This window comes from Diplotaxodon limnothrissa, linkage group LG14 (genome assembly GCF_057381915.1).
Source record: "Diplotaxodon limnothrissa isolate DT_005_m linkage group LG14, D_limnothrissa_male_GT1.1, whole genome shotgun sequence".
In the NCBI taxonomy this organism is placed as follows: domain Eukaryota; kingdom Metazoa; phylum Chordata; class Actinopteri; order Cichliformes; family Cichlidae; genus Diplotaxodon; species Diplotaxodon limnothrissa.
This window is the reverse complement of record NC_140609.1, coordinates 18,499,637-18,514,970: the sequence shown is the minus strand read 5'-3', so window position 1 is coordinate 18,514,970 and position 15,334 is coordinate 18,499,637. Positions and strand designations below refer to the sequence as shown.

The window sequence follows — 15,334 nt, the reverse complement described above, 5'->3', positions numbered from 1 at the left end:
GTGCTTTTTTCGACACGTTTAGCCGATAGCTACAACGATGCGTGAGTTGATCTGTGTGCCTCGCATCAATAAAGACTGCGGAGCCATTCGCTCAGCACATGAAGGCATCATATGACCCGGTGCACTTCTCAGCAGGCGGCGACTTCAACGGTACCGCTGAAGTTAAGAGAGTGACAATGTGTAGAAAAGCGGTGTGAGCCGGTAACGTTTGTGCTGTTTGCGCTGCTCCGAAGAATAAGTGACATAAGTTTTATCTAGAAGGACTGGTTTATATCGGATAGCGGATTTAAATGCTCTACAATCATCATGACAAGTAAACAGGAGGCTAAATCAGGATTTTAAAAACACCTAGAAGGTAACTCGGCTCAGAACATCAGGGAAGTTAACGTTTTAACTGTAGCTAACTGACGTCGCCAGTTCGTTACATTTTTAGGTTGTTTAGTAAAAGACACTGTCTATACTGTAACTTTACCGGGTTGGTTTAAACACCACTGAAAACCTAAAAGCTTCGAATTCAGATCAGTTTCCGAGCTATTTCACTTTACAAAGGACTAACTTTCGCCTGGTTCGCATTAAGAGGATTTCCACTTTAACCGAAGTAAACAGTGGGCATTACCATACCGGTACCAAGGTGAGTAAGCTATCAATACTGAACAATGTACCGTAGCATTAGCTGTTAAATGACGCCGTAACACGTAATCGATTGTATGTAATGTCACCGAAGTTGTGTCTTCAGAAATTAATGTTGTCATGACGAACTGCCATAGGTTAATTAGTAATTACTACTAATTACTCATGGTTTGATATTGAACCGGTGGAGCTTTGAATTAAAGCTGGAGTTATAAAAAGAGAACAAGTTACATGTTCTTGTTATCTAGTTAATGACTAGCTTATGTCATACTCCTACTTTCCAGGTACAGTAGCTTTACTGAAGGTTTGAGGTAAGGTGTGCTTGCAGGAGGAAATGAATAAGTAATTTACTGTTTGCAGAGCAGAACAGGGACATGCGGAACAAGAACAAAGGCAGGCTACATTGATTGACATACCTCCCCCCTTTTTTGACAGGTATTTTCTACTGCTCTGGTAGGATTCAGTGTAATTAGATTCTTCAGAAAGCTTCACACACCACTCCCATTTAGGGTCCAGACTTGTTTTGTTGTGTTTTGCTTGGTTAACTAGTCACTCCCTAAACATACTGCACAGAGGCTCTTAATTGATCATGTTTTCATTACAGGAGCTGAATGGCCTCTGTTGTAGCAGTGAAAACTGAGAAGCGGCCTGCAGTGGATTCTCAGGATGCAGACTCCAATGCTAAAAAGCCCAGGTAAGCTCAGATGCTGCTTTAGAGCCAGCTGCACGCTATGACTATAACTAATTCATCAACAGGGCTGATTAAAATCTTTTCTTTTCTTTTTTTTGAGTTCCTAATTTTTGCGGGCCCTACATAAAAGGTATGGTTTAGTGTCCGACTGCATGTTAGTGGGCTTGAAAATAGTTTGTTTAACCTTCATGCTGTCGGAAGGATTTGGGAAGTACCATCTTGGGAACCATCGTCACTCAATCTCTGCCTACCCCAAAGGAAACTGCTGCCCAGTCTGAAGACTAAGCGAGCCCCCGAGCTTGTCCTGGTGATTGGTACGGGGGTAAGCTCTGCAGTGGCCCCTCAGGTCCCTGCTCTCCGCTCCTGGAAGGGCCTCATCCAGGCCTTGCTCGATGCAGCCAATGACTTTGACCTACTGGAGGAAGAGGAAAATCGGCGGTTCCAGAAGCACATGCAGGAAGACAAGAATTTGGTGCATGTGGCCCATGACCTCATTCAGAAACTTTCCCCGGTAAGCCTGCTTGAGCCTTTCCTCTTCGGCTTTCTTTCCTACACCTCCCTGTTGCATGCACACTAACACATGTTAGACAGACTGGCAGCTTAGTGTGCTTTCCCCAGCTGGAGACATTTTGTTTCAGCTTCTGTGGCTTGACATAAGAGATCATAAGAGGTTAAAACCTCTATAGCCTATAACATAAGGTTTAATGTGGATTGTTGTTTTTTTTTTAAAAACCCCACAAAAGTCAATACAGGCAAACATTTATTCAGTCATTTTGAAATTATTTGCATATGTAATAGAACAAGCTATGTTCACTGCCTCCAGGTGCTTTATATTGGAACAGTTTTGACTTTTAAAATGTTTAGTTAAGTAGTGCCAGTTTGGAAGTGCATCCATGTTTTTTTTATTTTGACTTTTGATTTGTTCCCGTTTTTAATGTTAGTAATAACTTCTGTGTCAGAATGCAGAAATGAAAGCAGAAGTTTGACTTGATATATGAAACTTCTGGATTAATACTAGAGGGGTATATGCCACGTTAGAATAAAGGAAATCTCACAGGTGACGGGAAGGTAGAGAGTAAAGGATACAAATGTATCTGCAACAAGCTAATATGCTGTTTAAAAGGGAAAAAACCCCACAGCTTACAATCATTTCTAAATACAAACATTATATATGTTATATACAAAAAGAGAGTAGGATAAAGATAAAAGCATATAAATAAGATTCAGAAATGCTGCTGCAGTATCTCCAGTATAACATGGGTGTCTTGCACATCTGTCACACTCCACACACCATTTATGTTTTGGAGCAAACCACACTTTCTTCATTGAAAGTCTTTCTTAGTTTAACAGCTCAATGTCAAACCACATTCTGCACATAATGCAACTGCTTCTTAGTAAGAGCCTGAATGTTAAACTGAACTTCCAGCAGCCCAGACCGGTCGCCCTTGTAAAAAAATATTTTGCTAGCAAGGCTACAAATTAAAAAAAATGTGACAAGATCTTCCCTGACCTGTTGAGTGGGAAGTATTTTCCTTTCAAAATTGCTTTGAGTAGAAAAGAATCAGTCCATTTACCCTTTACAGTGATGACTGATGAAAGCATAATATTTTGAGATATGTAAAACATCAAAGGTAAATATCATAGGTTAATAACACCTGAAATGTTATGATGAGCCAATCAAGGTTACCCAAGCTGTCAGGAATTCCCTTTACCTGACCACCTAATCATAACAGTAACCTTACGAGCTTTCACAGGCTCAGTGACACACTGCACAGAAGAGGTGTGGTACTGCCAGAATGCAGTGATGTCCTGACAAAAATGACACAGTCTAAGTGCATGTTCTATATGTGTTTATCTCTGAAAAGGGTGTGGCAGTTAAGATAAAGGAGAGGAGGCTGAAGATAAAGGTGAATTCATCTGTTTGAGGAGGACTGAGACTCAGCTGGAGCTCAGGATTTATCCAAAGTAGAGTCACATTATTCTAAATTATTCAACCGTATAAACCTGACATTTGTGTGTAACCGCCAGCGTGTACTATGTGTAGAAGAACACAAAACATTTACAGTCAGATCCTGAGCCCTCTTGTGTGTTTTTGAAGACGGTTACTGTGCCATGTGTCTAAATGCAGCGCATTGCTATCATTTTTTCCCACAGGCTGTGTGAGGCTGCAGGTGAGAAAACAATGTTTAGTTTATTTATTTTTTTAACCAAACCACGGCTCGCTGGACTCATTAGTTTGCTAGATTGATAGATTTACATGTGACTCAGTTCTCTTACTATTGAACCAGTCTGCTCTGGAGCTGGGCTGGCAGATGGAAGACTTAATACCGTTTGCCTCCTGTGTTAGTCATGTTTCATCGCACCTTTGACATTGATAAAACACGCTTTGTTTCAGCCCTCAGCCTGTTGTAACAAAGGGAACAAACAGCGCTTTTATGGCTTTATCCATCGTGTTTATTTCAATCCACAGTCGTGCAGACACCAGCCCACTCCCGTTGGCCACAGACACAGCCGGGTCTAACATGCTGAGGAAAAAAAACAAGCATAGAATAATGTGAACCAGCAGTCCCCCACTCCCACCCCCACAGCCCAGATTTCACATTCAAGCAGAGTTAAAGTCTAGTGCAAGCACACAGTAATGTATAGTCTGTATGAGTGTTAAATGCCTATAGGCATTTAATTCACAAAAACCTATGTGCAAATACTTCTCTTGGTGAAGAGAAGCACACATGCTAGCACTAGAGCTAGGTAGATGTACACTGTAGTTTTACTCTGCTCTGGGCTAACAGAGCAACTGCTGTACAGTGCTTTAGACAGAACTCAGCAGCTGTGTAATAGTGTCAGAGACCTCCAATAACATAAGACAGAGACAGTTTAACCCACTTTCATGGATTTGTGTATTCGTAGGGTGGCTGCGGTCTGTAATGGGGGTAATCCAAAGTTAAAACCTAAAGAGACTGTCTAGGCCTGAAACCCTTGGCAGTGAAGAGGCTAATTACAAGTGTGCTGACCAAAGGTTTGGCTCAATTCAGGGAAGACGTGTAATTTTGATAGTTGTTTAGACCATAATCTGAGATGTTTAATCTTCAATTTGTATTGCAATGACTACTTAAAACAAATCATAGTATTTTGTAAAAAAAAATTTTTCCACTGAACTCTCTCTTACTGTGCTCCTGAAAAATTAAAGTGTGAGTGTTTTTGTTTGTAAAGCTGCTAAGTGCATTATAAAAAATTAGGATTAGAATTACAAGACAGAGTTGGTCTCGAGTGCTTTAGTTGGTTATTACGTAAGTCCTGACCAGAGACAGGCCAAGGACATGGCGGTCAGGATGGGTGCTGTAGACGCTGGATGTGGATAATGAGTTTCTTCCTGTGGAAAGGACTCCTGCTGTTTAGCCCATTAGAGCTGTAATCTGTGAGAGTCCGCGGAGTATTTCCTTGTCCTAGGATCACAGTGGTCAGTGCATTTCTGAATTGTCTTTTAGCTATTCTTAGCAGCCCAGTTCCCCCACCTCCACCTTTTTTTTTTTTTTTTTTTTTTAAACTAAAAGCTTCACCAGGTGAGGATGAGGTTTAAGTCATAGTCTGTAATCTCTAAATAGACTTAAGCGAAGTCTATTAGTTACTAGAAGAAGTAAGTGAATGTGCCTTAGACAGTTTTTTCCAGCTATCTCATTCTTCGGCGCCACCTAAGTTTCACTTAAATTATCGTGAAGGGCTGTGCCAAGGAGAGGCATTTTAACGACAAGTTTAAATCCTTTGTTATGCCTGAATCACATGGCTGCATTAGTAAGGTGCGCTCAAGTTTGGTCTAAAATGCTCATTTAGCAGTTGCAACTAGACACAGGTCTCCAAACCTACTACATCTTGAAGTAAAAGCCCCAACTGGGCAAAAAACTATCCACTAATAACAACGTGCTTTTCCTTTTTCTTTCTTTTTAAACAGAGAACAGGTAATGTAAGGTCCACGTTCTTCAAGGACTGCCTGTACGAAGTGTTTGATGATTTGGAGTGTAAGATGGAGCACGCAGGGAAACACTTACTGCGGTCAGTGCTGCAGTTAATGGAGAGCGGCGCACTCGTTCTCACTACCAACTTCGACAACCTGCTGGAAATTTATGCAGCCCATCAGGGCACCAAGCTGGAGTCTTTGGACCTGACAGATGAGAAGAAGGTAAATATTACTTGAAATGTGATTGATTGATCTTTCTTGCTGCAATAGATGCCGTCAGCTGTTTGGGGTTTTTTTGTCTTTTTTTTTTTTTTCTCAAATGAGGGTAAAGGTCCCCAACATCATGTGATACCACGAGCACTTTGGAAGGTTTGTAGGTATGACTCCCTAAAATTCAGACAAAATAAATGACAAATTGAAATCTTGCTTAAACTTTGCCCCGAGCACTGTCTTGTGCTCTGGTTACATTTATGACACCGGCTTCCACTGAAGTTCCCCGTTGGCCGGTTTAGGAGAAAAAATAAACGAGGCTTTTGACCTGAAAGAGCCCTTTCTGTCAGGCAGGTGGAGGAAAGTTTAACTTCCATTTTTAATCATTGAACAATATTTGATTTTTGGCTTTAAAGTGGGCTGAAGAGGAAGCACATGTTTTTCTAGTACAAAACGTTTCTTTTAAGTACCAAATAAGTTTTCTGCAAATTCTCAGCTGCCCATCATTTATGTCCCAGCACATTTAAACTTAGCTGAGTGGTTTCTTAAAGAGAACACAAGTTTGCCAGAGTGAGCAGAGATTTCTGAGAGACCCGTTACTTTGCCTCTCAGTCCTGGTATTTATGCCTCATCTCCATCAGGGCGAATATCCTCTCACTGCTGCTCAGTGATTGCGCTCCATTCCCAGCCAGAACAGGATTTTGTGCAATGGACTGTTAAGTGTGCACTCGTGTGTGCTTGTGTGTCTAGGTGCTGGAGTGGGCTCAGGAGAAACGGAGGTTAAGTGTTCTGCATATCCACGGTGTTTACACCAACCCCAGTGGTATCGTACTGCACCCTGCTGGCTATCAGAATGTATTGAGGAACACTGAGGTTATGGTAGGCACTAACGTTCACTGCTTTCTGCCCCCTTTTTGGCTTAAGATGTAAACATTTATATGTGTACATCTTAATGATTTACAATTTTCCTCTGGACGTGCACTAGTTTATTTGAAAGGTTCTCCTGTGAATGAAATAATACAGCTTTATCACTGGGTGTTTTTTGCAGCGTGAGATTCAGAAGTTGTACGAGACCAAATCCTTTGTCTTTCTGGGCTGCGGCCGCACAGTAGACGACACAACCTTCCAGGCTCTGTTCTTGGAGGCGGTTAAACACAAGTCGGACCTCGAGCACTTCATGCTCGTGCGGCGAGAGGATGTGGGAGAGTTCAAGAAGCTGCGCGACAACATGCTTGACAAGGGCATCAAGGTCATCTCCTATGGAGACGAGTACGCTGACCTGCCTGAGTACTTTGAGAGGCTGGCCAATGAGATCTGCAACCGTGACGTGTCCACCAATGGCTGGGGTAAGCAGAATGAATTGGAACACATTAGCCTGCCTTTGAATGATCTGCATTAAAGGGGCCATCACATTTACAAATTTTTTTTTATTTTAGCACTGGGGCTCTATAAAAGAGCTTTCAGTTTATCACAAGATGAGAAATAAGGACAGGAAAGAGGTCATGGATGTTCTTTCTTTGTCAGTATCTATCAAAAATCTATCATAAATGTGGGCTCTTTGTGAAGCACTTTGTGATCTTTTTATCTAGAAAGGTGCTATACAAATAAAATTTTACTTGCTTACTCTTTGCACGTTGTCTCTTTTCAATGTGTATCCGCAGGATCCCCGTCGCAGAACGGAGAGGAACAGCAGATCGGTATTAACACACAGAAAAGCCTCCTTCAAGGTTAAGACTGAACTCGTCTCTTTGGCTCGGAGCTGCGGCCTCTCGCTAAAGACATTTTCAGACTAAACGTCCTGTTCAGAACTGTTTTCTGACTGTATGCTGGTAGAAAATCCAAGTCTGTCTTGAATTTTAGTTACAAAAAAAAAAAAAAAAAAATACTGGTATTTTTTTCCACAAACTGGTGTGGCAGTATTAACAATTGTCAGTGGCATCATTTCAGTAGATGTTCTTTGACTTTTTTTTAAGCTTTTCAGACAATTCCTTCCACTTCTTTTCAACCCCATACTCTTGACAGATGCATTTTCTTCCACAGCTTTACTCACAGATCAAGTCTGATTTTGTTGAATACATTTAGGAATCTATGGGGAACCTTAATTACATCATTATTTTTCAGATTCCCTTCTCATTCCGTTTTTAACTAAAAGGGAAAAAAGTTTGCCTGGCATCCCCTACTATACTGGATTTAAATGTTGCTGGAACATCCACTTTGTGGGAAGCATCCGGGTAACTGAATGGGATGTTCCCCTTTCAGTTCGACAGAAACACTACATGTGAATCCACAGTAGTTAAACATGCTGTTATGCTGAATTTTCAACATACAGTAAATACGCATTGAGCTTAACGCACAACCCCTGCTCTCGATTTTAAGTCTTGTGTGAATAGATTGAATCAGTCACGCTCATCCCACAACCTGGAAAACTTGATTTGCACACTGCTTGGTGGGGAAAGGGACGAGTTACTGTAACGACTGTCGTAAAAACGTACATTCAGATGTTTTCATATCAGAGCGGTTCCCGGCAGTAGCAACCTCTTTGCCACTCTTGTGCTAAAAATAAAGAAAAAAAAATAGTTCTTTAAAAGCCCCTTTTTGTACTTTTAATACTTGCATGTGTTTTCTGATGTAGTATTTATAATAATAAGCACCATTTTCAAAATAAAGCTTTTGGTATTCCATCTGTCCTTTCGTACATGCATCTCTAACACAAAGTACAACAAGCGCCACTTTAGAGGCTGTCATAGCATATAGCAGCTTTATTTAGAAACTTTTACATTCTCATAAATTATCTCAAATTTTCTTTATAGTTCTCATATTGCACTACCACATTTTAAAGGGGGGCCGAAATGTTTAAAACTTCAATTTTCTCTTACAAATGATGAATGAATCAGAGGGGGAAATAAGTCAAAGGGCCACAGAACTTTAATTGACCACTAAGAAGTGTAGTCTGACATCTATGGACACCTGTAAGAACAAGAAAAACCTAAACTTACAAATGGATTTCTGCTTTTCATCCACTATAAACTGGGGAATCAAAGTCTTCATGTTGTAATGGCAATGAATTAACTGTGTGTTATATAGGTGAGGAACTCTGGGAGATGACTTTTAGATCATAACTGTTAATTTGCTCAGGAAATCTTGATGCACTGCCCTGTCGACCTTGATTTTTCTATGCCGTGATTTTCTTCTTGTTGAACACAAAAAAACATCTAACCTGATAAGTGCTGGTATTCACACCCACCCTATTGTAAATCATAAACTGTCTTCCCCACTAGACTAGTGGGGCTGCTTCTTCTTCTTCTGCAAAGCCATGAAATTAGTGGGTAAGTATCCACATTATTGAAGTGTTAACTGAGAAGACAGGAGACAGACAGGCACTGTGGTCACTAACCTTTCCTCAGGCACAGGCAGCTGCTGAAATGTCACATCCAGCAAACACGCACTACCCAACCTCATTTAGATGAAAGAAATCTGACTGACAAATGCCAGGTAGGGAGCTTTTTTCTTTTCCAAGCTTTTACTGTGTAAACCAGTAAACCGATAGCACAGCCTAGGTCCAGTCAGCAATTATATCATTTGAATGAGACTTCACCGTTTCGGAACACAAGCTGATCTGAGGTACTTTCTAAATTTGGCCCAAATGTTTAAAAATAATACAAAGGGAGGCTCCTCTGGCTTTGATGCAACACGTTCTGTCTTTTCAAATGCACACTTGTCCTTTTACTGGAAGAATAACATCCTGCGTGAGACATTTAGTTCATTCATTTGATTCCAAAAGCAGGGGGCGCAGGGCAGCAGCATGGAAACGTGGGCTATAGCGGGGCTGGAACATCTTGTGGCAGTGTGGCAAAGGCTTCTCTGCAATGATGAATAAACCAGAAGAACATGCGGCCAACTTAAGCCTTCATCAGGGCGCTGACCACAGCACGGGCGTTGAGGCTGCGCAGGTCATTGTAGGTCTGCCCCGTGCCCACAAACACAATAGGCTGGCCTGTGATGTAAGTCATGGAGATGGCAGCACCAACCTGTATAGAAGGAAGGATGACGAATGAGAAATAATGCAAATTATTCACAAGGCAGAAAGCAGCTGCAAACTAATTACCAAACTGCATTCAAATATTCTCTAAATCACAGAAATGAGATGGCCCCAATGGTAAAGTGATCAGAATAAAATACCTTGTCATCAATAGTGTCAAACTTGGTGAGAACAATTCCATCAATGAGGCGAGGCTTGTCAGACATGGAGTGGTCTGCCAGAGCCTGATTAAACTTCACCTATGGACATGAAGCAAAAGCAGAGTTGTTCAGGTACAAACTGCTGAGGAAAGAGTTCACATGTAAATCTCCAACCTAATGCTGTCTAGAGGCAGGGGTGTAACAAAACAGCAGCTTAATGCAATAGCACTGCCCTCTGCTGGACAATTGAATACATAGAAATTTTTTTTAACCTAACCAAGTTCTTTTTTAGTAGCGTTAGACACTGACTGAAAGCTCTAGCAGCTGATCGCATGACTCATACAGATATGAACTAACTGTTGTATTACTTCAAATTGAAAATGAACTAATTATTACATCTTATATGTACAAAAAAAATATTTCAACTTTCTGAGTGATCTTACCAGCTGATCAACTGCCTCGTTGCCCACCAGAGCCTCCCCAACAAACAGCACTAGGTCAGGCATGTTGACTGCTATAAGCTTGGCCAGCGCTGTCATTAGGGGGGCGTTGTCCTGCATACGTCCAGCAGTGTCCACCAGCACCACATCAAACGCCTGGTTGCGGGCTACAGGGATCAAAAGTGGAAAGGTGAACAAGTGATACTGAAATGGGTGCAATGCTAATATTAAAAGTGCCACATCCCTTCTTTACAGCTAAGGTACAACACACTGTGCTGTGTGGCATCAACCAGCAACCCCTTACTAATGCCACAGTAGATTTTTGTTTTTTTTTTTACCATAGGCAATGGCCTCCATAGCAATTCCAGCAGCATCCTTCCCGTAACCTTTCTCATAAAGCTGGACTACAGGTCGTCCACCGTGCTTCTCGGGGGGATGCAGAGAGTTCAGGCGGCGCTGGTGAGTGCGGAGTTGCTCCACGGCACCAGCACGAAATGTGTCACAGGCTGCGATCAGCACAGTGAAACCATTCTCTATCAGCCAGAAGGAGATCTAGACCAAGGGAAAGGAAAGTTTACCTTTACAAGGACACGGTAAATTACTCAAATTACCAACAAGCAGAAAAATTTCAATGTCAATTCACCTTTGCCAGGTTGGTGGACTTTCCCACTCCATTGACACCACAAAATGTGATGACAAAAGGTCTTCGCTGGCTCTGTGCTTCCATGACATCTCTCAGAATATCCACTCTTCGCTTGGGTTGCAGGATCTGCACCAGTGAGTCTTGCAGGGCCTGCTTTACTGTTGAGGCCACAGCTACACACACACACACACACACACACACACACACACACACACACACACACACACACACACACACACACACACGGCGTTACCCATATGTGCTAGTGCACAACATCATTTACAGATGTAGTGTATTTAATATAATTACACCATAAAGTAACATAGTACCACAATTCATAATTACAATGAATAAAAGAAATGAATAAGTTGGAATTGCCAGTTAAGGCCAAGTATGTGAATCAAGTCAAGGGGGTCATACTGTTACAGCATTCATATCATCAGAGTTATTTTTTTAACAACAAGAGTTGCAGTTAATTGACTTTACTTATCAGTATGAGAGGCTCTGACATACACTTCATGTTTAAAATGGATTACTGTAATTTTATTACTCTTCCCAGCATGCGGACTGGTGCACTCAGAGGAAGAAGGAATATAAACATGATCCTTAAACCATACTATAAATTACAAATCAATACTTTGCTATGTATATAATGTGTACTTACTGGTGAATGTGCCCATGACTTTGCCCTCCAGTTTTTTGGCTACAGAGTCACACAGCTGGGAGGCAATGTCGGCTGCTACATTCTTTGCTGTGTGATCAGAAAGGAGGACAATGAATACCAGACAACGAATACCAGGCTATCATGCCTTCTGCAGCTGACTTCATACCGATTAGGTGGTCCTTCATCTTCTCCAACACTGGTTCCATATCCTCCCGGGTTAAACTCTTGGAGCCCACCAGGCCCTTCAGCATCCCAAACAAACCTCCACCCTTTTTGGAACTGAAAACGAAAGAAAGAAATGCACAAATTATAGTTTAGACAACATTAAAAATGTTATTCCTGATACTCTAAAACTAATATTTCATACCTTGGCTTGCTTGTTTCTCTGATGACCACTTCCTCATCCTCTTCCTCCATCTCCTCTTCATCACTGGACTCGTATTCCACAGACAGCAAGTCTCCCTTCATGGAGGCTGGCTGCATTTCCTGAAAAACAAACGAGGAACTAAGTATGTGGCATCTCGTCACTTATTTTAATCACATTAATCTAACTGCAGATGTCTTAGGGATCTAGGTGGTTAGATTAAAGACCACTAAATACCGGATCAAATTGTGCTTCCAGGTTCTGTTCGGCACCATTTGGAGAACCATTTCCATTCTTGTCGCTGTAGTCCAGATCCCTGGTGCTGCTGCCTCCATTGTTCCAAACACGATTTTGTTTCCCCTTTGGCTTCTGAGGCTTTGGCGACTTACTGTGAGAACGAGATCAGAATAAAAAAAAAAAAAAAAAAATGAGTGTCTCAACATGCTTTGCACACGAGGAGGAAAGAAAATAATCAATTATCATCATCAAACCATGGCTCTAACACAACACAGCAGACAGTCACACACACAAGTAACACTTAATATAAGTTTTGGGGAAAAGAAAAATGAATGAATTTTAAATAATAAGGAAACAATTAAAAATAATAAACTTGGGATTCAGGACAGATTGATAATGACATCAAGATGTGTCTTTAAAACACACATCGCTCTTGGCCTGCTCTCTCTTTTACATGGAAGTATCAGCTGCTTTACCTGGGTTTTTCAGAAGCTCCTGGCCTGTGCTTACGGAAGAATTCCTCTCTGTTCTTTTGCAAGATCTCCTCAGCAGTCAGGCTCTGGTTACCATTCTCCACCATCTTCTGGCCAGAGGCTGAGGCCTTGTCTTGATCCCCTTTGGCAGGCTGAGCTGCAGGAGCTGGAAAGGATTAGAGTGAACTGAGTTTGAAATCACGTTACCCTTACCCATTTAGAGTTTGCTTTTTATAACCGAAAGAGAGCACTTACCCTCCTTTTTGGCATTTTTATTCTTCTTGCCACCCTGTTCCTTGCCTTTGTCCCCACCCTTTGTCTCAATCATTGACTTCACAGTTTTTTGAGATTTCCCAGATTGCTCAAAGGTCCGCATCCCGGCAGGGCCTCGAGCTTTACTGCTCTCCTCCGCCACACTTTTGATAAACAATTAATATATGTCAACATAGGTAATAACAAAAAGAAACTGTCAGGGATGCATCTTTCACTTTTTCTAAGTTAATAAAACAAACATACAACAAAACTATTAAATCTCACAGCTTTTTGATCATATTTCTTATGTGGCATGTAAAACAAATATTTACAAACATATTTTGGCCATTATCAAGACAGACTTGAGTTTGATTGCTGCTAAAATAAAATTTGAATTGGCTTTATGTTCCCAAACATAAAGCAAAGGAGTTCAAGTATTTATGAGGGATGGAAAGATAGAGTGCAAGTTGGGCAGATAGTTTGATGCAGCCTCAGCAGTAACGCGGGCAAGTACGCAAACGTCCAAGTGGACCCTCATGTTAGCCATCTGATGACAAAAACTGTGTCAGTGGGACCCAAGTGAACTCTAGCAGACTTGTGGAAAGTATAATCCCTGCCTATAGGGTGAAAAAGAGTGACAAGCTGTGACATCTGCAGGGGTCTCAGAGTAGAGCTGCTGCTGCTCCTGCATGTTAAAAGCTGCTGAGATGATTCAGGCATCTGGTTAGGATCTCGCCTGGGCGCCTCCCTTTGGTGGTTTTCTGGGCATGGAAGGAGACTCTAAGGTAGACTCAGAACCCGCTGGAGAGATTTATATCTTGTGCAATCGCCCAAGAACTGAAAAGTGTGGCTGGGAAGAATCACATCTGGAATGCCCTGCTTACCCTGCTGCCACCACAATCTGAATTTGGATTACCGGAAGACAATGAATGAATTGGCTTTATATTACTAATAACATTATTTGCACATTTCCATGCCTACCTACAGACATTGGCCTGTGTGTTGTTTGGTACCTAAGTGTTTATTATGGAAATTATTTTGTTTCTTTACCTGAGAAGCACTTTGAAGTCATTCTCAAACTCAAAGCTGTTGTTGAGCAGCTTTAAAGCTCCCTTCTGCTCCAGCTCATTCTTATAGCGATCCCTAAAGCGAAGCTGGACGTCATTTATAAACTTGTCCACATATGTCAGCGTCAGGATCTTTTGAAAACCCACCTAGAGATGCACAGGTGAAACGAGAAAAAGGTAATGATCATAAACACATATAAAACACAAACACCTATCCCCACCTGATTTTTTTTTAATTCATTCAATACTTATATGAACGACTTACCACAAAAATCAACTCAAACTCGTTGTCGAGCTTGTATTTAAGACTCAAGCCCCCATGACTAAACGAACTGTTCCCACTTCGCTCCTGAAAAAAAAAAGAACATCAACAGCATGTAAACGGGAGCTTTTGCTACTGCAGCTATCGCTGTGTGTGTTTTCAACCACCTAAATTACGTCACTATAGCACAGGAAATATTAAACTTATATATGAATGAGTGGTATGCGGGGGGGCACACAGCCCAGAAGAAGCTTATTTAGTTGATCGCTACGCCATAAGCTAGTGCTAGCATGAGCTACCCGCTAGTGCTAGCATTAGCTGGCCCCTTGTTACAGAGAGCTGGATAAAAAGACAACAGCCACAAGCAGCTAGCCGTGAGGCTCACCTGAAGGATCACCGAGCGGATCAAAGCGTTGACCGGCCCCGTGAAGGATTCAGTGACACCGGCTCCCTGAAAACACCACAACACTATCCCCCCTTTGCTGAAGATGGTGAAGAAGTCTAGCATCTTCTAAGCACGTACCTGGTTTAAATAAAAACACAGACAGATATGTGGATAAAAGCGAAAGAGAGCCCTGGGTTTATAAAATACAGTGTCGTTTTAACGGCTCCTGCCTGCCATTCAGAACACGAACTCTTACCGGATAATACTTAAACTGATAATAAATGCCCCAGGAGTGAAACCCACTACCAGTGAAAAAACTGTTTTAGACACGTCAGAGGCACGATCAGGAAGTGATGTTGACTTCCGGCATTTTTTTTTTTTTGCTGAGGTTTGCGCTTGCGCAGTGTTCATTTCAATGAACCGGTAGTGTTTTCCTGTCTATTTTACCAGTACCAATGCCAATATTTTTACCAGTTACCTGTAAGAATAATTTGTATTGGGCCTGTCTCTTTAGGTCAACTTCTGTTGTTTAAATGTGTTATAGGCTATAAAAATAACTAAATAAATACATTAATGAATAAATTAATACATAATTTATTCATTAATGTGATTTTTATCATAATAATAATAATAATAATAATAATAATAATAATAATAATAATAATAAAAAGGACACGTTGAGATATATTTTTTCATTCCCAAAATATAATTTATCTAAAGCAATTAAGTGGGTTATATACTAAACTTAGAGGTTACAAACAACATAACACTAGCGTCAATCCCATACCAACGACAGCACTGGTATAATACCAGCGATCCACCCATCTCTTATGTATCTGGGGGGATGTTCTCTGGAGCAAAGTGGAATGAAAGCCAGTAGAAGCA

General features: G+C 41.3%; 2 protein-coding genes across 3 annotated transcripts; one reads left to right on the top strand and one right to left on the bottom strand.

The window, feature by feature from the left end:
* Positions 1-141: 141 nt before the first annotated feature.
* On the top strand, positions 142-7,286 carry siral1 (SIR2 antiphage like 1). 2 transcript variants are annotated; one of them, XM_085370540.1, is made up of 7 exons: positions 142-631; positions 1,235-1,324; positions 1,580-1,832; positions 5,268-5,495; positions 6,234-6,362; positions 6,532-6,829; positions 7,145-7,286. In XM_085370540.1, the coding sequence occupies exons 2-7, from the start codon at positions 1,242-1,244 to the stop codon at positions 7,213-7,215; spliced, it is 1,062 nt and encodes a 353-aa protein (XP_085226666.1). In that variant the 5' UTR covers positions 142-631; positions 1,235-1,241; the 3' UTR covers positions 7,216-7,286. The 2 variants fall into 2 exon arrangements, with proteins under 2 accessions (XP_085226666.1, XP_085226667.1); XM_085370541.1 differs by having other exon boundaries at positions 142-1,324; positions 1,523-1,832.
* Positions 7,287-8,224: 938 nt separating this feature from the next.
* Positions 8,225-14,781, bottom strand: srpra (SRP receptor subunit alpha). Its single transcript, XM_085370452.1, has 15 exons — positions 14,706-14,781; positions 14,450-14,587; positions 14,068-14,151; positions 13,786-13,949; positions 12,739-12,899; positions 12,487-12,649; positions 12,011-12,161; positions 11,777-11,895; positions 11,576-11,688; positions 11,410-11,496; positions 10,746-10,918; positions 10,441-10,654; positions 10,106-10,269; positions 9,663-9,761; positions 8,225-9,511 (listed from the first exon to the last, which is right to left on the bottom strand). Exons 2-15 carry the CDS (start codon positions 14,570-14,572, stop codon positions 9,383-9,385), a joined length of 1,944 nt encoding a protein of 647 aa, XP_085226578.1. The 5' UTR covers positions 14,573-14,587; positions 14,706-14,781; the 3' UTR covers positions 8,225-9,382.
* Between the last annotated feature and the right edge of the window lie 553 nt (positions 14,782-15,334).

Bases quoted from the DNA above. Each gene is read 5' to 3' on its own strand.
- siral1 (XM_085370541.1), top strand. From the start codon at position 1,242: ATGGCCTCTGTTGTAGCAGTGAAAACTGAGAAGCGGCCTGCAGTGGAT. The intron at 1,325-1,522 runs GTAAGCTCAGAT...TGCTGTCGGAAG, and splicing joins TCCAATGCTAAAAAGCCCAG to GATTTGGGAAGTACCATCTT. The intron at 6,830-7,144 runs GTAAGCAGAATG...GTGTATCCGCAG, and splicing joins CGTGTCCACCAATGGCTGGG to GATCCCCGTCGCAGAACGGA.
- srpra (XM_085370452.1), bottom strand. From the start codon at position 14,572: ATGCTAGACTTCTTCACCATCTTCAGCAAAGGGGGGATAGTGTTGTGG. The intron at 13,950-14,067 runs GTAAGTCGTTCA...GTGCATCTCTAG, and splicing joins AGTTTGAGTTGATTTTTGTG to GTGGGTTTTCAAAAGATCCT. The intron at 11,896-12,010 runs GTATTTAGTGGT...TTTGTTTTTCAG, and splicing joins TGGAAGCACAATTTGATCCG to GAAATGCAGCCAGCCTCCAT.